The sequence below is a fragment of the Pteropus vampyrus genome, unplaced genomic scaffold (genome assembly GCF_000151845.1).
Source record: "Pteropus vampyrus isolate Shadow unplaced genomic scaffold, Pvam_2.0 Scaffold984, whole genome shotgun sequence".
NCBI lineage: Eukaryota > Metazoa > Chordata > Mammalia > Chiroptera > Pteropodidae > Pteropus > Pteropus vampyrus.
This window is the reverse complement of record NW_011889765.1, coordinates 88,040-110,063: the sequence shown is the minus strand read 5'-3', so window position 1 is coordinate 110,063 and position 22,024 is coordinate 88,040. Positions and strand designations below refer to the sequence as shown.

Sequence of the window (22,024 nt, the reverse complement as noted above, 5' to 3'; positions counted from 1 at the left end):
TCATCACTCCTGATTTGTCCATTTCTCCATTCTACCACCCACCCACCACCCAACTACACATCCATTCTGCAACTCACACAACCAATTACTCTACCCATCCATCTGTCCATTTAGTCATTAATCCACCCACCCACTCACTCATCCATTTGTAGTCACTCCATCCACCTAACTATTCACCAACCTATCCATATGTATCCCTCTCTCCATCCATAGTCTTATCCATCATTTATTTATTCACCTACTCTTCCCATTCATTAGCTCATCCTTTCATCTGCCCACTTATCCATCCAGACATTTTCCTAGCCATCCGTCCCCTTACATCCCCACCTGTCCATCCTGTACCTATCCACCTACCAATCCATCCATTTATTCATCCAATCACCTATCCATCCACCCATTTATTTTCCAACCTACTCATCATCAATCCATGCAACCTTTCACTTATTTATCCATTCAACCACTTATCCATCTTCCCACCTGTCCACTCATCCACACCCACATCCCATACACATCCACTCACATACATATCTGCAGATATTTCTGCTCCACTGAGTTTGAGGAGCTAGTCAGCAATAACTGGAGATAGGCTAGGTGAAGGCGGGGGAAGGAGAGTAAAGTTGTGACCAGAGACCTCCCTCTCCATTTCAGTGGTGTGACGTCACCAACCTTAGCACACCCTACTTGGAAAGAATGAGAGCAGACAGTCAGTGGGTAGGCCTGTCTGGCAAGATGGTATTTTGGCTGCATAGCCTTTACACACACACACACACACACGTTACTAGAATGCTGAATGGGGACCGTGCCCCACCCAACACCCCCAATCCCTAATGCAGAGTAGCCAGGCTTCCAGACATAAATTAAAAAATAAAATAAAATAATAAAATAAAATAAAATAAAATAAAATAAAATAAAATAAAATAAAATAAAATAAAATAAAATAAAATAAAAAGGAGTTGGTCTTGGGGTGGGGGCGGGGCTCATGCAGAGATGAAGGCAAAGGCCCCTGGGAACCAGGGTCAAGGGGGAAGAGAAATCTCTGCCCCTCCCCCCTCAGAGTCCTCACTCCCCAGGGACCACTCCCTAACACAGGTTCATTAACATTAGCCATCAGGCCTCCAACCTCTTTAATGTCCAGTCTCCCAACCTATTTGATTTTGGCCCTGGCCCCCATTTCCCCACCACAGCCCAAAGGAATGGTATCTTGGGGAGTGGGGAGGAGAGGGAGTGGGGGCAGCCTGCAGGTCTTTAGCTGGTTTCTCTTGCTTCTAGGTCTGGGTCAGGGGACCCCACGCACTCCTTGCTGAGCCGCACAATTTCTTGGGACAGAACTTCCATATCCTAAGAAACAAACAAACCATCAGGGCCAGAGAAGGTGGCAGAGGTGTCATCTTTCTCATCCCATTAAACAATGACCAGTTATGTCTATCCTGGGACAGGAAGGTATTTGGAGAAGCTCACAGAGCCCCCAGCAGTGGGCTGGGCTCAGGAAAGGTGTATGTGTGAGGGGGTGGGAGCCTCTGGAGCTAGAGATATGGAAATGGGAGTAGATTGCCTGCTGTGCATGGTATGCTGGAGGATATGACCCCCAGCCCTTGCCACCTTCTTTCTACTAAATGTTGAGCTTGCTTCTCAGAATCAGGGGCCAGGTCTACATCCTTTCTGACTCCCCCAGAGATGGTGGAAATATCTGGACAGCAGGATGGGCAAGTGGACATATGAGTAGATGCATGGGGGGATCCATGGTAGGCAAATAGGTGGACAAATGGAGGACAACAGGTAGGCAGGCAGGTCTCTGGGCAGGTGGGTAAAAGCTAAGACAAGGGTGATTGATGAATATGTAACAAAAGAGAGAGCTGTAGGTCAGAAAATAGGTGGAAAGACATAGGGCAGATTATTAGATGGCTAGGGGGCAGATGGACAAATAGTACGGTGGGCTGATGAGAGACTTGGGTGAATGTATGTATAAATGGATGAGTGAAGTGGATGCAAGCACAGAGGGAAGAGTGAATAGCTAAACTGACAAAGAGTAAGTTGACTGGAGGATGGGAAAATGATGATGAAGGAGTGGTTGGTGAATGGGGTAGGTAAATGGCAGGACTAGCAGATGATGTAGGGGCTGTGTGGCTGGGTAGGCTGGTGGCTGGATGGACAGATGGGGAGACTGGTAGGCCACACTTGCCTTGTGTAGGTGCATATTCTTGGTGAGCTGCTCCTCCAGCATGTTCTGTAGCTTCTTGTTCATCTCCCGAAGGTTCTCGTCACCTGGCTTCACTAGGTCTCTCAGGACGCTGCCCAGCCCACTGCGGTCTGTGTGGCCTGCTGCCACGGATACATCTGCAAGGGCTCAGGCTGAAAGCCACCCCCTCGGCAGAGCCAGAGGAGAGACAGCCAGAGACGGAATAGAAAGAATGGCAGCAGAGCAGGGGAGAAAAGTAGGGGGACAAGCCATGTCACGTAGGAGGCAGAGGCTTAGTCATGTGCACCTTGGCTGTCACTTACTAGCTGAGGCCCTGAGAAATGGAGATAGTAACAACTAACTCATGGAGCTGGAAAAATGTATATAACTATATATGAAGCACAGAGCACAGAGCTCTCAGCACATGTCAGTCAGTATTATTCTGATTCATAAGAAAGGGGGAGATGAAAAAGAGATGGGGGAGGGGGAGGAAAGAGGAAAAAAGAGGAAAGGGGAGGGAGAGGAGAAAGGTGAGGAAGGGATAAGGACCCCAAAGGATACACATACAAAGAAGGAAAATTTCCAGGGATGGAACAATATAGCCAGGAACAGTGAGACAAGATGAAGGGGGGATGGTGCAGAAAGAGACAGGGAGGAGAGAGAAGATGGAGAGAGAAGAGGAAGAGACATAGGGAGAAGAAAGGAGTAAGAGGACAAGAGACACACTAGAGAAAGAGTGGAGAGATGACAGAGACCAGGAGAGGAGGGAGGAACCAAGATAAGAGACAGAACAGAAAGAGAGACACACAGGTATGTTCTCCCTTCCACCAGCTGTGGTCTTGTCAGTAACTGCTGAGTTCCAAAGGGAGAGGAGAGAAGCCACAGCACTGGACAGTGGGGAAGGAGGGGACAAGTGAGAGGCTGGATGAGGGGCGAGGGCTGGGGAGGGGGCACTGACCGATCCGGCTGTCCATGACGTAAGTCTCAATAATGGCACTCTTCCGGCAGAGGTCTTCTGCCATGGAGGCGCTGCTCACCTCCAGGTGCTTCACCTGTGGGGTGGGCCCGACTTACCTCAGACCCCTCGACTGAGCATGTTCACACATGAGAAGGGGCTGGCTGAACATCAATCACCCCCCGCCCCAGCCTCCTTGCCAAGGATAAGCCAAGTAGGGACAAGCAGGCAGACAGTACCTTTTCCTCCAGCATCCATTTCTCCTGCTGCATCTCTGCCAGACGCTGAAAGAGCTCAGCCACTTCCTCATCTGACAACTCTGCTGGCCGCAGAGGCTGGGCCTGAGGGCTGCTGGATAAGGACTGCAGGGAAGAGGAGGGAAGAGGCCAGCCTGGGCTCAGTGCTGCTGCCCTATACAGATCAGGGCTGAGAAGAACCACCAAGTTAGGGGGCGGCTATCCGCCTAGGACCATAGGCAAGTCTTGGCCCCCTCAGAGACACTGAATCCCCCTTTGCCTAAAAAAGGGAGAGAGGAACCACCACATCATAACCTTATGGAGAGGATGAAGGGAGAGGCCGTAGCACATGTGACCTAACTTCCAGTTGACAGGAAAACTAGGGAAGGGAGGAACCAGCTAAATGGTATCACCAGGAAGCCAACAGAAAATCCAAAAGGTGGAACACTTTCTACATGTCAACTGGGATGGTCTCTTCTACAGGTTGTTGTCATGAAATAAAAAAAGGGACTTCACTAGATTCAAGGGACTTAAAGACGTAAAGCAACCAGATACAACATGCGCTCTGAAACTGAATGCTGGTTTTTAGAAAACCAGCAATAAAGAACATTTTGGGGCCAACTAGAGAAATCTGATTAAGCTCAAAGTATTAGAGGGAATGAAAATTTACAAAATTGGGAGGGCAGAGATCTGCTGAATAAAAACAGGTTACTTAGCATCTCATTTAGGCTTTAAAAAAAGAGAGAGAGGTCTGGAAGGGTATGAACTAAGGATTTATAGTGGTAATCTCTGGGTGAAGATAAAAAAATTTGCTTGTTTGTGTTTTTAAAATTTTTCTACAATGCACACATGTGGAATAAATTATTTCTAAATAAAAGCTGGCTAGGAAGCTGACATGATAGATGAGAATAATAAGTGATAATCAGGTGTTGGAATAAAGAACCTCCTACATGGATGATGCACCTACTGTGAACCACATATTTTATGGCACCAAGAAAGGCAGAATTAGCCCACAAATGATGAAACAGAGAGTCAGAGAGAATAATTTGCCCCCCTCCCATTTAGCAATCAGAATCGAAGTTGGTGAACTTGGGTAAAAGTTGACAAGGAAATATGTGTGCTGGGCCCACAGTAAGAGATGGTTGCAGGGGAGGGAAAGAGAGCCCCAGAATTTGGGTAGAAGCTGGGGCTGTAGGCTCTTCCTTGCCCCTTACCCTGGCTGGAATGGTCGAACTCTCTTTTTCCCGCAAGATTTCCCGGTAGCTGAAGGAGGAGACACTACTGCTGTCCCCAGTCTGGGTCCGGCTTGGTGAGTTCATCTCTGAGAGAACCAGTTCCTCAAGACCTAGGCAGAGAGATAAGAGAAATCTGAGCCCCAGATCCCCAGGGTGCCAGGGCAGCGACTGGCAGGAAGAAGCAGAAATAGATTTGACAGAGATAGAAAAAGGCAAAAAGACACTCCGGCAGACAGGAGGATAGAGAGAGGCAGAAACAGAAAAAAGAGCTGCCCCTCTAGGCAAACCCACACACACCAGAAGAGAAACAAAGGTGAAGAGATGGGGGAAAAGATGGTGATGTGGACACACAAGGGCATAAAGTGGCGTTTGCACTCAAACTCAAGGTGCAGACACAGGCACACCCACATACAAAGAGGAAACCCTAGAGACAGCAAGCTGGAGCACATGATAGAAGCGAAGACCCTGGATGAGGCCACGAGTCAGAGGAAAAACTGGAGACAGGCTCTTGTAGCCATGCACCTAAATCTGAATTTCATCTAACGAACAAGAAGAATACATGGCAGACAATTTGAATGTTTGTTGATTCGTACACCAACCTATAGCAAAACAAAAACTCGACTCCTCCTTTATAACGAGAGGTTACTTCAGGAGACAGAATGCCTTGGACAAACATTGATTTGGTGAGAGATATATTTGTTTTTGCCATGCCACTTAAACCATGGCTACTGTGCTCAGGCCTCTCTTCCTGCAGCTGCTTTGGGGTGTCAAGGAGGGGGCTAACATCATACCCCAAGGATCTCCAGCAGGAGCAGAATGGCTGTGGGGGGACAGCGAGCAAGTTTTCTCTGAGCCTGTGATGTGAGAGATGCAACAGAGCCATCACTGCATCTTATTTACTTATTTAAACATATATATATAGGCTGTTTCTTTCTTTAAAAAGTCTGAAGTGACTCCAGGTTTTTTTTTGTTGTTGTAGCATCTTCTGGTTTAAATGGCAGAAATAACACGGACTTCAGCTGAATAATCATCACACTACAGTGTTGCCGACTAATTGTAAGTCTGTCTCCCTAGCTCAACTGGGAGCTTCTGGAAGACCAAGACTAGGGGGATTTACCACCAGAGACCCTGGATGTGAGCATGGGGGCTCAGTCCATATTTATAGAGTGAGAGAATGGATATAAGAGATTTAGAGACACTGGGTGAGGTGCGGGACTGTGCATGAGGGTGTAGTGGGGAGATGGACAAAGACATAAACAGACAAAAGACGGAAAGAAGAGAAACAGAGAGAGAGAAATAAATAAAGGGACAGAAGAAAAGGTGAGAGAAAAGGAGAGAACTAGAAAAAGAAAGCAGGGAGAGAAAGGCAGATACAGAGAGAGACAGAAACAGAGAAGAGACACAGCAAGAAGGAAAGAGAGACACAAATAGATAATGCAGAGAGAGAGATAAAAACAGAGGAGAGAGACAGATGCAGTGAAAAGGGAAAAGACAGACTAAGTTCAAGACGGACAGAAGATGCAGGAGAGCTGGTGGAGTGAGGTACAAGCAGCAGCTCCGGCCTTCAGGACCAAGCCTTGCCTCCCTGGGCCTCAGCATCCCCTGTGGTCCAGGTCCCTCACCAGAACGGCTCTTGCTGTTGGTGAGGATGTCCTGCAGCCGTTCCTGCAGCTTATCTGCCCGTTTCCGCTCCAAGTGCAGCTGCCGCTTGAGGTCCTTAAGCTTTGAAGGAATAGGGGGAAAGATGGGGTCTGAGGCCCAGTGCACCCACAGGTGGGGGGCCATAGGGCAAGAAGGAGCTGTGGTGGAACTTCCCCATCATACCGCAGCACTGCCCTTCTTCTCCAGGATGCGCTGCCCATCCACTGTGTCCTTTACCTCCTGTAACAGAGAAAGCATGGCTAGTGGGTGTCAGAATGGCTACATGCACTGCACTCCTTCCCTGCCCCATTACTACAGGCCGAGGCCTAGGATGTGTCTGGGTACCACGGAGGAACCAGTGACCTGCTTTAGGCTGCTGATGGTCTTCAGGTGGCAGTCCTGCTCCACCTGGGCTTGCTGGAGCTGATCCCGAACACCCTGTAGCTCTTCCTCCTTGCTCTACAAAGCAGAGGGCATCAGGCCTCAGCTTGGGAAACCTCAGGCCTCGCATCAGAGCCTGTCCCTCCCCAGAGAGGGATGCCGCCATGCAATAGGCACCTTCAGCTCACTAGCATGCTGCTCCTGACACTGCTTCAGGGCATCTTCTTGTTCCTGCTGCTGCTGCTTTAGAGATTCCTACAAGACAAGTCCCAGGTCTGGCCAAGTCCCCCCAGAGGACATCACACCCCCCAAAAGGACATCACGTCCAGTGAGGGATTTGAGAGACTGCAGCAGAGGGCCCCCGGGTGTACAGAAAAGATACTCCTGCAGAAAACACTGCATCCCTTTAGGCAGTACACAGAAGTGTCACATTTAGGGCTGTGCAGTTCACATCGAAGACCGACATTTGCATTTATGTTTTATTTTATTTAATAAAACATAACACAGCACTTACTGTAGGCCTGGAATGTTGTAAGGATTTTACATATATTAACTCATTTTACATACTTCCCCATAATACCTAGAGAGCAGGTATTATTGTTATCCCTTTTTTAGTGATAATGAAAACATGCCACAGAAAGGTCAAGTACTTACTCAAAGTCACACAGCTAGAAAGTGGCCCAGCCAGGACTCAAACCAAGGTAAATGACTGGCTCTATTACCTGTGCTCCTCATGGCTTTGTGACACTAATCCTCATGTACTATCAGGAATTTTCCAGAAAATGGCAGTAAAGGTTTTTGTTTGAATAAAATTAGTATATTATAATAATTTCCTGTCAGAAGTACAGTTTGAGAAGGAAGAGATGCCTTTTCAAATTAATAGATCTGACATTGTGCCCTACTGATGGCCATCCCCTGGTCCCCTCCACAGGGCTGCCGTTGAGTCGGGGGGGCTCTGGGGATATACAAGTCCAGGGCATCTCAAAAAGTTCCAGGGCCTGACCACTCCTGGTCCGCTGGTTTGGCATGGGTACCCTCTGATTAGCCTCTGCGCCTCACCAGGCACCAACTCACCTCGGCCTCCTTCAAGCGCCGTTCAAACCAGCCCTTGGCTCCATCCATAGAGTGTACCTGAGCTTGAAGTTCTTCTACTGTCTGCTGGAGATTCTCCAGCTCCCGCGTTCGGGCCTGGGAGAAAGCAGACCATCATGAGCCAGGCAGGTAGAAGAGCAGGCACCTCACACCTGCCATCCCCTGACCCAGCAGTAGTGATACACTCCCCTGGCTTTAGAGGTGGAAGTGCATCTTCATCCACCCACTCACCTTCTCCTCTCGAATCTGCCCACGAAGCTCCTCCTCCTGACGCTTTTTGTCCTCATGCAGCTCGCGGAGCTCGCGCTCATAGCGGGCACGCACTCCCAACACCTCTTTCTCATGCCGAAGTCGGACAGCTCCTAGCTCCTCTTTATGCTGGGACTTCTCCTGCAGTGTTTCCATTGCTAGCTCATCCAGCATGGCCTTCCGCTTCTCAGCACTCTGGGGACCGAGAGGGTAGGGCAGAAGGATATCAGTCAACCTCCTCCCGCAATGCCAAACAAGGTCCACCACCACCTCCTGAGGCCCAAGGAATGTGCTAAACTCCACCTCCCTCCAATCTCCACAAAACTGGCTGTCACTCACCCATCCTCATGGAACTTGTCACTTTCCATCCCCTCCCATCTCCATGGGATTGGTCATGTCACCTGCCTTTTCTCCACAGACCAAGCCACTTCCTCCCCTTGCAGGCTCTCCAGCACCACCCACCTTCCGAGCCTCTTGTAGTTCCTGGGTCAATTGTTCCTTCTCCTGTCCTATTTCTTGAAGTTGTTCTAGCAGCCGACTATTGGCCCGTAATGACTCCTAATGTGGGAACAAAGGAAGTGAGTTTGATAAAGAGCCCCCGGGAGGTGCCAGTCACCCAGGATACTTCTGGTAGACCAATTCCCTAAACTCTGTAAAGTGGGTATTGTCCTCTTCATTTCTAGATGAGAAACATTGCAGAGACTGTTAACTGCTCTCTAGTATTTGTTCTCCCATCCTCCCCAGCAACAGATTCTGTAGTTGGGCACACGGTCATCTAATTGACATTTCCCTGCCTCCCTCGTGGCCACGAGATTAATTTCTGGATGCAGAAGTGGTGAGTAATATAGGTTATGCTTGTAAAGGAAAGGGGCATGCTGGGCCTTTCCACATGTCCTCCTTCCTTTCAAACAGGATATAAACATGATGGTAGGGGAGCTTGAGCAAGCACCTTGGATGCCAAGATAGTCTTGTGTAGAAGGTGGCAGAACAGCAATGTAGAAGGAACCTTGGTCACTGGTGATCGGGAAGCCATCGTCCCATCCCTGGGCAACCTACCTAGACTCTTATGTGAGAGAAAACTAAACTTCTATCTTATTTACTAGAAACCTTTATTATTCTACTGTCTATTATGGACTACTCAGCTGTCAGAGATCTCAGGTTCACCCAGATTCTAGGTCATTACCCCTCAGGGGCCTCAGATACCCCTATATCCCAGCTCTAAGCATCTCAGAAAACACCTAGGCTCCTGGTGATTTCAAACTCATTCAGCCCCCATCCATAAGAGGTCTCACACTCACCCAGATTCCAGCTTGGAGGCCCCAGGATTCTTCGACACACAGCCCCCAGGGACTACAGCTTCACCCAGACTCTGGACTCTAACCCCCAGGGGTTTCAGCTACACTCAACCTCCATATCTCTAGCTCCCAAGAGTCTCTCAGAATGCCTCTCCTAACTAACTGAAGAGGCTCTGACTCAGAGAAGTGAAACGACTCAGTCTGGGACACACAAGTGTTAATATGTTAGGGAGCCAGACTGGAAGCCAGGTCTTCCTGACTCCATAGTCTTCCCACTGCACCTCATGGCAAACTCTACTGAGCCAGCACTATGGAGCTAGGAGGAGACAGGTCAGAGCCAGAGGTGTCACCTGGAGCTGAGAGTTAAGGTCATCTTTCTGTCCCATGAGGTCCTCATATTCAGTCTGCCGCTGCTGCAACTCAGCTGTCAGCTCAGCAGTCTGTTCCCGGAGCATATTCAGTTCTTGGGTTTTTGCTGTTTGAATCTGGAGAAAGTGGTGGTGATGGGAAGTGGAATGAAAGGGGCACCAGGGGCCAATCATAGGGTGTGAGCTTCCCAGTTCCAGGGAGACAGGGAGAGAAGTGGAAAGGGAGCCAGGAGGAGAAAGAAAGAATTTCAAAGAGAAGAACAGTGGGAGAAAGGTCAACAGGGGAATGGATAAACATGGTATATTCATACAATGGGATACTAAACAGAGGTAAAACAGACCACTACTACGTATGGATAAACCTCTCAGATATAATGCTGCAGGGAAGAAGCCAGGTATAAAAATGAGTGCCTGATTCCATTTACATGAATTTAAAGGACAAGCAAGACTAATCTATGTTACTAAAGCTAAGAGGGGTAGATTATTTGGAGAAAGTATGGATGGGGAGGGGTGAAAGGGACCTTCTGGGGCAGAGAAAATGCTCTGTGTCTTGATCTGGGTGGTGGCTACATGGAGATAGATGGATGGATGGATGGATGGGTGGATGGATGGATGGACGGACGGACGGACGGACGGACGGACGGACAGACGGACAGAGGGACAGACAGACAGATGGACAGACAGACATGGTTTACTGAGTACATACTTAAGACTAGTTCATTAGTTCACTTCCTGCACTTTACTGGAGAGAAACTAGAATGCAAGAGAAGCAGGGATGATAGCAAAAGAGAAGAGGGGTGGATGCCAACAGAAAAAAGCTGAGAATGAAACAGAAACAGGTGGGAGAACAGCATGAGGTCCAGACTACACTGCCCCAATGTAGATCAGAAGCAGAGGGAGATGGGAAACTGGGGAGGGATCAGTGAGGGCTTCCAAGTGTCCTGTACCTGCTCCAGGGCAGCCAGACTAGTCCTCAAGGCACTGTTCTCAGCCCAAAGTCCTTCCACTTGTTCCTGTGCATCCGCATTCTGGATAGACACCTGGCCTCATCCCCACAACAGGTGAGAGTGGGTCCAGAACAGGGGAACAGCCAAGAAAGAAAGGACAGATACGCATACACACACACACACACACACACACACACACACACACACACACGCACGCACACACGCACACATGCACCCACCCACCCACCCACCGGGAAAGCAAGACCTCTGAGGCCTTGTCTGCCTGTACAATACCCACTTGTATTGCCCCTACTCTAGCCCCTCCATCCTCCTGAGCCCACCCAGTATAATGTACCTGATCCTGTAGGGCTCGTAGAGCTGCTGCATGCTCCAGGCGCTCCCCCTGCCGCTGATCTCTCAGCTCTGCCAAGCTCTGTGAAGACCAGGTCAGGGGAGCCCATTCTAGACCTCAGACTCCCCTGCGATACACAGAAACATACAGACTCCCTCTCTGACCACCTGACGGCACATTCCCAGCACTTGAGAGTCTTGGACCATCCGCCCATCAGAGATCTCAGCTTCACCCAGACTCTAGGTCATTACCCCGCCAAAGGCCTCAACCACCTCTATATCCCAGCTCTAAGCATCTCAGAAAACACCTAGGCTCCTGGTGATATCAAAATCACTCAGACCTCATCTGTAAGAGGTCTCAAACTCACCCAGATTCCAGCTTGGAGGCCCCAAGATTCTCAGACACACTCAGCCCCAGGAACTACAGCTTTACCCAGACTCCGGACTCCAACTCCCAGGGGTTTCAGCCACACTGAACCCCCATATCCCTAGCTCCCAAGAGTCTCAAATTCACCCAAACTCGGCTCCAGACTCCAGAGGTCTTGAACTCATATAGTCTCCTAGTTTCCAGCTCCTAGTGAGGTCTCAGACTGATGCCCCCATTTGCCATTCCTGTCCCCAGTCTCTGGGGATCTTCAGACTCGGCTAACTGCAAACCCAGCTTTACCCGGACATCTGTCCCCAGCTCCTAGGAGCCTCAGACACGCAAGTCACCATGTTTCCCAATCCATGGGACTTCAGACTCACCTACTCTAGGGAGAGGCCTGGAGGCTTTAAAATCGCCCAGCCCCCAACCCTCAAAAGCCTCAGACCCACCTAGACTTTTGTTATAGTCTCTGGATGTCTCAGACTCACCAGTTTTGTATTCATAGCTTCCAGGGGTCTCAGGACCACCCAGCTCATCTGATTCAACTTCTTAGAGGTGTCAGACCCAAACCAGTCCTCATATCGAGAGTCTCAAATGCACGGCTTCCAGGCCCAAGTGTCTCACCCTTGAAAGTCATGTTATCTACCCAGCCCCCATAGGTCTCAAAATCATCCAAACTCCAAGGAGTTCAGATTCACTCCAACTCCTGGTCTCAGTCCCCAGTGACCACAGATTTTTCCAGACTTCTGTCTCTAATCCCTCAGGACTGTAGATTCATCCAAACTTGTGACACACAGACCTCTAAGTCCTCCGCTCCCTGAGATCTCTGATTCCTAGTCTCCTAATCCAACTCCAAGGGCTCTCAGCACTCTTCAGTTCCCGTTTTTCTAGCACCTGGGGGCCCAGGAGCTATCCAGTCCTTATATTTCCAACACAAGAAATCTCAGACTCCCCAAATAGTCTCTGTAGACCTCAGAGTTCCCTAGACTCGCAACCCTGGTCCCTATCCCAGCTGATCTCAGAACCCAGCCCCTCACCTGATTGGCAGCCTCAAGTTCTTGCTGCAGCTTTTGAGTTCGAGCCAACTGGGCTTTGAGATCAGCTTCCTTCCGCTGTTGTAACTCTTCAATCTTGTTCCTGGGGGTGATGAGGGCGGCCAAGGGTATTGACCATGGTCTGAAGCTCAGTCTCCCAGCTCTGTCCCTGTGGTCTTGAGTTAATATTGCTGGGCACTGTCCACCACTAACCCCAACCCTGATAGTTACCGGCTGTCATTGAATAGTGTCTCCTTTTCTGTCTGTAGACGACAAAAACTGGGCACAGAAAGACAGACATAGATAAGTCAATTCTATAAGTCAATCTCTTTCCTAATCTTCCCGAACCCTTTCCCCTGACTCTGGAAAAAGAAATTTACCTTTCTTGTTTCTTTTTCAGTTTCTCTGAGACCTAGGGTAGAGGAGAGGATGTAGACAAGTGATAACAAGAAGAATAATATTAGTAAAGACAAAAATAAACTTAATATTTACAGACACTTCCTACTAATTCCTTTTTGGAAGCTGAATTTATTTGTTATCTTCTGGAATCCTCAAAACAATCCTGAGAAGTGAGTATTACTGTTTTCACAAATGCAGAAACTGAGTCTCAGAAGGGTTCAGTCATTTGGTTGCCCAGCTGATCAGCAGCACCAACATAATCTCCCTCAGGCTTCAAAGCCCAGCATTTACATCCCCAACATATCGACTGAGGGCTATGTCACAGAATGGCTAAGCTGGGAGGCCTGGAAAGCAGGATCATGACTGGCTGCCACACCACTGGGTCTCTAGTTCCTAAGATAAGAGCCAGTAGTCTACAAGTTATCGGATGGATGAATAAAGAAGCAGAGCGAGGAGGACACAGAAGAAAAGAATGGGGCCCATCAGGCACAAGACATAGTGGGACTATATTAACCCATTCCAAATTGAAAGCAATTCTGAGACATAAGTGTGAGTCTCTCCATTTCTCAAATGACAAAACTGAGGCTATGAGGGAGTACTCTGCTAACTGCTGCTTTGCTGGTGGAAGCATGGCAGGTAGGAAGTGGGATGGGGCGAAGGCCAGGGAAAGCTTGGCAGCCCCACCTTAGCAAGTTCCTCCTGTAGCCTGGATGTTTCCGCCTGCTTCAAACTCTACAGGAAAGGATAAGGGAGGGGTTTGTTATCAGCAAGGAGGAAGGTAAGGTATGTGCCTTATTCCTGCCCTCCTGCATCCCTAATCCATCAGCCCATGAGATGGTGATATCACAGACATCTCCGTGAGACCATAGGCAGAGCTAGGGCGTCTGCCTGCCATCTGGCACCCCAGCCCCAATAGACCCAGATTCACCTCCAAGCCTTGCAGTTGCTCCCAGAGCAATTTCTTTTCCTCCTTCTCCATTTCCCATTTCAACTCTACCTCTGCCAATGGCATGGGGGACAGGAGAGCAGGGGTTTGGCCCTCTGGGGGGTCCCCTTGACCTTCAATTGCAACTGGGAACTTCCCAGCCTCTTTCTCACAGCGTTCCTGCAGGGCTGGTGGATAGAACAGAGATATATGTTGGATGAGGCGGTCTCTGAAGACCCTTGCCATATGTCAAATAGAGGGAAAAGTGGTCTTCAACACCTCAGGTAGCAGGAACTCTGCCCCAAAAGACCACAAGCCTAAAGGACAAAGGTTTAGCCCCATCCAGACCAATCACAAATCTTTTAAGCCCACCAACCACTGAAATCCTGTCTACCATCAAATTAGACCAAGTTGGTTTCCCAGGCCCCACCCATAGCCCTCCAAGGTCATGTCTAACATCCTCTACTCCCTACTTACAGCTGAATCCTTCTTATAACCTCCTGATCTCCAGCCACATTCTACAAAGTCTCTCTGCTGATCACCAAACTACTACCCACCCCAACAAGCCCTAGCTGCTCTCCAAAACTCCACACATCAGGATCCTCCCACACTCTACCAAGCTTTCTTTCAGTTTTCATCCCAGATCCTACTGACAATCTGGGCTCTGAATCTTTCCAATGCTCCTTCATTCCCCTTCTCCATTTTGTAAACATCTTCTGATGTTCAATCTGCTTATCTGCAATATCTGCTAAATCCCAGGCATTGAACTAAACTCAGAAAGATAACTACCTCTTATCTTTACTACAATCTTCCAAATGGTAGACATCGCTATACTTACTTCATAAGTGAGGAAGCTTTGGCTCAGAGAGGAGAATGTCTTGTCCAAAGTCATATACTAGGGTTCACGGAAGGGGCAAGCTTGATTCTGAAGCCTTTCCACCTTTCCCCAGGAGGACAACATCCTACTCAAGCCCCAAGGTCCACACATCCCCAGGAGGGCCTCCACACACCTGCCACGTTCTTCTGCAAGGCTGTGTTTTCTGCCTGCAGTCTCAGCAGCTCCCCATCCACAAGGCTCCCGGCTTGGACAGCACCTGCCCTGGCAGCTCCATCCTTCAGCTGCTCGTTCTCCAGCTCCAGCTGTTCCATCTGGCTGCAGAGCTGAGCAAGGGAAGGACGAGGTAGCAGAAAAGCAGAGAATCAGAACAATATTCACTGAAATATACACAGCATTTGGCCCATGCACTTGACAATTCATTTAATTCCCATAACACCCATAACCTACCTAGAGGAAAAAGGAATTGACCTAGGTGCTCTCATTATTCATTATCCTCACTTTCTAGATAAGGATACTAAAGCACAGATGTTAAACAACTTCAAATTCACACATCTGTTAAATGGCAGTCACAGAGGATTGAAAATATTGAGAACAATTTTCTGCTTGTCCACTCCAATATCACAGTTGCAATCCAAGACTTCAGGCTCCTCTGGAAGCTGCTGGTCCAAGATGTCAGAATTACTGAGAGCCCCACTGCCAAATGGTAGACATCGCTATACAGTCATCTTCTGTGCAGGGGTCTGTGTCTGGGAGCCTAGGCACCACAGACAGCTTTTACGGCACTTCCAGGGCCAGCACTATCCACAGACCCCTATCGTCAGTCCTTGGCCTCGGAGAGGTGCACAATGCAAATAAAACTAAGCCAGCCTTTTGTTAAATTCCTGGCTAAAACAAAGTTCTTACAGCAGATCTGACAAGATCCTTTGTCCCATTTTCAGATGAGAATACTGAGGCCCACAGAGAATTTTAATTTCATTGCCCAGAACACTATTCCTTTCATCCAGTTCACATGACTGGCTTCTCTGCATCCTTCAGTGCTCTGCTCAAATGTCACCCTTCAAGTAGTATCCCCCAACACAGAAATTCCAATACTCTCTAGCAGAACAATCTGTTTCTTTCTTACCTTGCACTAATAACAATTAAATTTAACTAGTATGTTTATAACTTCTTAAAGCCCTGAAAAATCCTGCATCATAAATTGTTACTGACAATTAAATTTTATTTTGTAATATAGGGTCACAGCCAGATTCTGAAACCAGACTGCTTGGATGGGAATTTCTACTCTCCCATTTACTAGCATTGGGACGCTGAGACAAACTACTTCATTTCTCTGGAGCTCAGTTTTCCTCACCTGTTAAATAGTAATGCTAATAATATCTCATCAGTTTGCTGTGAGAATTAAATGAATAAATAATGTAAAGCACATTGAATGAGACCTGGCACATAGTAAACATTATATAACTATCAGTATCAGTACAATTATTATTCACTATATCATCATCTTTCTCACCGTCCCACCCCCAGAATATAAGCTCCTTAAGAGTGGGGACCATTTTGTGCTGCTTACAACTATTTCTAGAACACAAAACACAAAGCAAGTGCTCAATAACTATTTGTTGAAGGAACAAATAGCTGAGATGTCTTGGCAAGTAAGTGCTGGAGGCAAGTCTTGAACCCAGGTCTCTTTGTGAGTACTTTCAGTTCCCAGAAGGAAGAGGGGAATATGAAGGAAGTTCTATACCTGGCCTAGTGCCTAGCCCAGGGCAGGTGCTGGAGAACACGAGCTGGATTTATGGACGATTTAACTAGTATGTTTATAACTTCTTAAAGCCCTGAAAAATCCTGCATCATAAATTGTCTTGGCAAGTGACTGCTTGGATGGGAATTTCTACTCATGCCTTACCTTGCACATGCCTTACCTTCCTCCTAAAAGAACCACATGATACCACTGAAATTGAGGGCAGGAAGCAATCAGAAGTAAAGTGATGATGTCAGCTCTTATATGAGCACCAGGGGCTCTGAACTGTAGAGGGCAAGAACCCACTAGGAGGTGTTGTTTAAAGGAGTGATGTCATAAGACCTGCAAGTTAGGACAATGTCTAGGGCTTGATGTGGTCAAAGAAGCTAGAACTGAGACTAGTGAGGAGGCTGTAGGAGTAGAGCAGGTGAGAGGTGGAAAAGGCTGAGGTGGGGCAGGGCCACAGGATGGATGTAAAACTTTTAAATAGTTAAGAAATATTTTAGAGGAAAAAGGAATTGATCAAAGGATACTATTAGTAACTAACATCTGCACAGCTGATATTATGTGCTAGGCACTGTTCTAAATGGTTTATAGACATTTATCTATTCAATCCTCACAAAAGGCCTGCAAGGCAGGTACTGTCATTATCATTATTTCCATTTTAAACATTTGGGAACCAAGAAACAGACAAGTCAAGTGACACACTCAAGGTTGCAGTTAGTAAAATATAGAGCTACGAGTTTAATCTAGGCTTCCTGGCTCTTAACTAGTACTTGCTAAATCACCCCTCCTGGTATTGTACCTGCTTAAAGGTTAGTTTTGTTTTGATTTTAAAGGTCTTAAGTACTACATTCTCACGTGGAGCCTTGGAAATACCATTTTCGTTGCCATGAGACTGTTTTCCTTAAAACACACTAAAAACTTAGAAAATTGTTGAGCATGGATACAGAACAGAGATGAGGGAACAAAAGACAATGTCTCCAGCTGCCTAGTAGGTTTAGAAACAGTGAGGACACTAAAATCAGTGAGGAGATATAATTATCTAATCCAGAATAAATTATCTAATCCACATAAATTATATGTGGGCTCATAACAGATGAAGAAAGAAAGAAAAGGGAAGCAGCTTAAACATAAGAACTTTACCTAAAACCCAACAATATCCCGGGTCTTGGCATCAGCCCCAAAATATACACAAGGAGACCTGAAGCTCAGAGAAAAGAAGTGACTTGGTCGGGAACCAGCTGACCTCAGAGATTCCAGCCTTCTAATCCCAGCACAATGGGTGGCCTCATCTGTCAAATCACTGCCCCCAGCAGAGACTCAAGACCTGTTTCAGCACCATGGACAGTGATCTAAGACCAGCCTCTGTCCAACCACTCTCAGCTGCCCTCCAGCTTCAGCCCAGGTGGCCCCTACCCCTTGGAGCCCCCTTGGCTATCCTGGGCACCATCACCTTGCTGAACTCGGCCATAAGTGTGCTGTTCTGCAAACGGAAGTCCTCTTCCTGGCTGTGCAGCTTTGCCTGAAGCATCTCATTTTCACTCAGCAGCCCCTCGACTTCCTGCAGTAAGAAATAGGGGAAAGAGGAGGTAGAGAGAGATGAGGAAAGAGGAACAGACAGGAAAGAATGGAGAGATGGAGAGAGAGCAAAATAAAGAAAAGGCAGGAAGACAGAGGAATAGAGAGAGGAGAGAAGGGGTCAGAGAAAGAAATGTGTGAAGAAGAGAGAAACGAGGAGTCAGAAAGAGATAAAGGGAAATAAGAAAAGAAAATTGATGGCAGAGATAGGAACAGGTCGGGGAAAGGCAATGGGAAGATTGAGGAGAGAAACAAGAGTCAGAGAGAGAGGAACAGGAAGTCAGAGACAGAGTCACAGAGAAGGATAGGGAGAAAGGAAGAAGGAAAGACACAGAGAAAGGCACAGAGAGATGAACATAGGAAAACAAAGACAGATACAAAAACACATGACAGTGAGGCAGTCATGGATGCAAGTGAACACACAGAGAAAGAAAGGCCAGTACTAGGAGATCCCAACATACAGGAATATCCCTGCAAGGACATAGTCTCCCAGACACACTCACCCACCATGGGTCCCCTTACCTGAGCTTTCTTGCTCTTGCTCAGTGCCTAAAGGTGAGGGGGTAGGAAGAGAGAAAAGGTGAACAGAGAGGGTCACTCTCACTGGGGTATGGAGACATTGAGGCAAGTGTCAAGGGGAGACAATAATGACAGGAGTTGGGGGATGGGAGCATCTTCAACCACAGAACTTGCATGACAATTTGTAGCCCATAGGAATGATGGGAGAGTGAGTAGCATTCTGCTTACATCCTTTCCTCTAAGCTCCCGAAGCTGTTCATGGGTCTTAGGATTTAACCTTTTATGGGCTGGGTCTCCAGGCTCAGACATTGTGGCTTCATTGCTATATCCGTCCAAACACGTCTATGTGGACCCCTCCCATTCAGCATGGAAACTGCCACTCCCTTGCTGAGCAGCCTAGGGAACTGTTAGGTTGGGGAATCAGCACCCTACCAAAGAGAAACCCAGCTTTCCAAATGCTGGTCTTTCTGCCTTCGGTATTCCTCCATCTAACAAATATTTATGGAGCATACACTATGTGTAACATTGTGCTATGCATGGGGACATAGTGAAGAAAGAGACAAATGAAGGCCTTAAATGCCTTGAAGGCCACAATAGCTGATATGCTCTCATCTTCAGAGGACAGAAGAGGTAGGTTCAGTCTCACTTTACCAACAGGACCAGTACAGGAATGAGAAGTATGAGCACAAGGCAGGAGAGTGGAGGAGAGACAGCAGATTCAAGGCAGATTTACCACTAGATTTGACTCTTTAGTTAGAAGTCAGTGAACGAGACTGAGTTAGTAATTGAAATTTAAAAAAATGAATTGAGAATAAATTAAAATTTATCAATTAATTAAGCAGAATTAGATAAAATTAGCAAACTAAAGAGACTTCCTTGAGAATTTTTTGAACGACTAATGACAGCATATAAGATTAGGTCTGGTTCACGGTAGGTGCTCACTGGATTGATGAATGAGTCAGATGGCTGCAGGGAAGCACGGGTGGGTGAATGGGTGGAGGTAAGTACCTTCTGAGCTTTGTTGAATTCCTTATCCAGGTAGGCGACCTTCTGTCGAAGACTGGTAAGTTCTGGTGTGCAGAAAGCAGGGAGTCTCAGCCTCAGTCAGTGGCAAGGAGCTGAAAGGACTTCCTACAAAGCCTCTGAGGTGTTTTCCCTCCGCCTCTGTCCCCTAAAGCCACCCCCATCTAATAAAACCCTCTTGGCTCACCAACACCATTCTTGCGTAGTTCATCTGAAAGCTGGTAGTTGTTTGTCCGGAGTTCCAGGAGCTGAGCCTTTAGGGGAAGTAGGGAAGGGAAATGATTTGATTAGGAATGTGCCCCTATCCTCACCATGAGGGTACCAATCCCCTGCTGCCCTCTGCGTGCCTCTTTACTCACTCCTAAAGACCTGTGCATACACATCCTAAATGAGCATCCAGTCCCTCAGTCCCTGTCCCACCTTTTCCAGTTCTACTTATAACCACAGCCAGTCTCACCTCTGTGTCTCCCCGCTGCCTCCATCTCTCCCCTTCCAATCCACTATGCACTCAGGTCATGACAGAGTGCTGACCCAGTCAGGCTCTTGCTCATGTGTGTTCTATGGTTCACCATGCCCACAGGATATAGTTCCTCCTCCTCCTCCTGGCTGACCTCATCACACGCTGAACACTATTCCGACTATCTTTCTGTCAGGGGTGGGTGTTATCTATCCCCGGCCAGAGCAGGGGGCAGGGGCTTGCCTTCTTTCCCCTTTCCCAAGGGAAGAGGGCCTGGTATTCTCCTGACCAATTTCACTAAGTAAAAGGGGGCTGCTCGGGGTCCCCACCCCCAAGGCTTTCCAAGCACATCCAGACCCCTTTCAAGAATTGAGGGAAAGTGAAGTATGGACCATGCCAAACAGTATACCCCTATCCTGTAGGGCACCTAGGCCAGTTCTTCCCAGAACCACTGTCCCTTACCCCACCAGGACCTTTCCCTCCCATGGCACCAGCTTCCACTCACTGGTGCTATGCTAAAAGTCAGAGGGCTTGGGAGGTAGATGGGGGGAAAATTCTTAAATCATTTCTTCAATTAAATAAATAAATAAATAGATAGATAAAAGTCAGAGGGCTTGGCTTTTACAGAACCTTTCCTGCATCTGTCCACTTCTAGACCTAGTGATCTGTCTCCCACAGTTCTGATCTAATTGGGACAACTTTGGCACCCATCCAGAGTTCCTATCCATCAGAGCCCGATAATTTTGCCTTCATTCATGGCCTAGTGGAATCGATCTTCCTCACTCAAGGGTTCCCACACACCTCAAGATCTCCCAGTCACACTCCAATGGGATAGCCCTACATTCTCCAGGGTCTTTCCTCCACAGGGCCTTGGGTGGGCTATTTGGATTACTCTTACTCACTCAGAACCCCCTTCACAAGTTACAGGGGTATTGCCCTTTCATGGTCCAATGATCTCACCTTTCCATCCTCCAGGTCCCTCACACAGAGACAACTGGGTCCCTCATTCAAGGACCAATGGATTCTGTCCTCACTTGAAGTTCCTCCTCTCCTCCCATAGGTCCTACTAAGGATTTCCCCCTTTCAGAGTCTCTCCAAACACAAAATCCAATGGTCTTTCCCAGTAAAAAACTCTCAACAAGGGTCTACTCTGGCTTTCATCCCATTTCAGAATCTCCCCCCGCCAGAATAGTCAAGTGGTTAGAGTACCCAATCAGGGTACCCCGCAAAGCCCAGTGATCCTTGCCCCATGCAGTCCAAGGTAGTATCACTTTTTCATCTCCTTTGGTCCTCTCTCCAACGGGGATTAATGGTATTACCCATTCAAGGACTTCTTCATCCCAGACTTAATGGGATCACCCCTAATCATCCAAATGGTACCGGCTCCTCTTGGGATCCACTACCATCACTCGCACAGGATCTCCCTCTCCCGGAAACAATGACAACATTGGGGTCTTTCCCTAATTCGCTGTCACAGTGGTATCTCCCACAAAAAACTTCCACCTCCCACCAGGTAATGGCTCCCCCCATCATGACGCAAATGGCCCAACGCCCACTTCCTTCCTCTCCAGACAAAATGGTTTCTCCCTCTCAGGATCTGTTTCCCTCGATGCCTAACGTTATCATCACCCACCCATGGGTTCCCCGCACGGGCCCAAAGGTCTCGTCCCCTCTACGTCTGAGTAAGATATCCCCCCCTCTCTGACTCTCTCCTCCGCCCCAAAGGCTCTAATAATCCAACCCCTCAGAGACCAGTAGTATCTGGAATCCAACAGTCCCACCACTCAGAGCCTCAGTTTCCCTTCTCCAGACCAACCCCTTAAACTCAAGGTCCATCCCAACCAACACCTTCTCAGAGCCTGTGGCACGACCTCTCTCTGCCCCGCTCCCTGTCGCCCATCCCGGTGGTCTTTTCCCCGGCGAGCGGCACCTGCATCCGCTGAAACTCCTCCTCGGACAGAGCTTGCGCCATGTTCCTCCCCCCCCGCCCACCAACAGCTTTCTGCGCAGACGTAGCTCGTCCCTTCTGTCAGTATGCGGGTTGGACCAAACCACTGGCCAGGAATCGAGGGGGAGGAGTCTACCCCAGTAGCTCAGCGTTTTGGAGACGGAGAGAAGAAAATGAAACTGACAGGTTGGATGAATCGCAATTGAATGTTTTACCAAAATCTAGGTCATCTGATCTGGCTTTTTTGCTCACATAAACTACCCATTGTG

At 48.1% G+C, this 22,024-nt stretch overlaps 1 protein-coding gene across 1 annotated transcript; it reads right to left on the bottom strand.

The window, feature by feature from the left end:
- Positions 1–707: 707 nt before the first annotated feature.
- GRIPAP1 (GRIP1 associated protein 1) lies at positions 708–21,818 on the bottom strand. The gene is made up of 26 exons (XM_011386206.2): positions 21,738–21,818; positions 19,538–19,604; positions 19,336–19,397; positions 18,331–18,357; positions 17,684–17,791; positions 14,662–14,812; positions 13,655–13,839; positions 13,411–13,458; positions 12,708–12,739; positions 12,559–12,606; positions 12,331–12,430; positions 10,931–11,008; positions 10,576–10,668; positions 9,611–9,745; positions 8,428–8,523; positions 7,948–8,160; positions 7,699–7,812; positions 6,802–6,879; positions 6,607–6,702; positions 6,427–6,483; positions 6,225–6,324; positions 4,582–4,712; positions 3,371–3,493; positions 3,135–3,228; positions 2,180–2,334; positions 708–1,338 (listed from the first exon to the last, which is right to left on the bottom strand). Exons 1-26 carry the CDS (start codon positions 21,777–21,779, stop codon positions 1,246–1,248), a joined length of 2,526 nt encoding a protein of 841 aa, XP_011384508.1. The 5' UTR covers positions 21,780–21,818; the 3' UTR covers positions 708–1,245.
- Between the last annotated feature and the right edge of the window lie 206 nt (positions 21,819–22,024).

Bases quoted from the DNA above. Each gene is read 5' to 3' on its own strand.
- GRIPAP1 (XM_011386206.2), bottom strand. From the start codon at position 21,779: ATGGCGCAAGCTCTGTCCGAGGAGGAGTTTCAGCGGATGCAG. The intron at 10,669-10,930 runs GTACATTATACT...GGATGAGGCCAG, and splicing joins TACGAGCCCTACAGGATCAG to GTGTCTATCCAGAATGCGGA. The intron at 3,494-4,581 runs GTAAGGGGCAAG...TCTTCCCTGCAG, and splicing joins GTTCGACCATTCCAGCCAGG to TCCTTATCCAGCAGCCCTCA.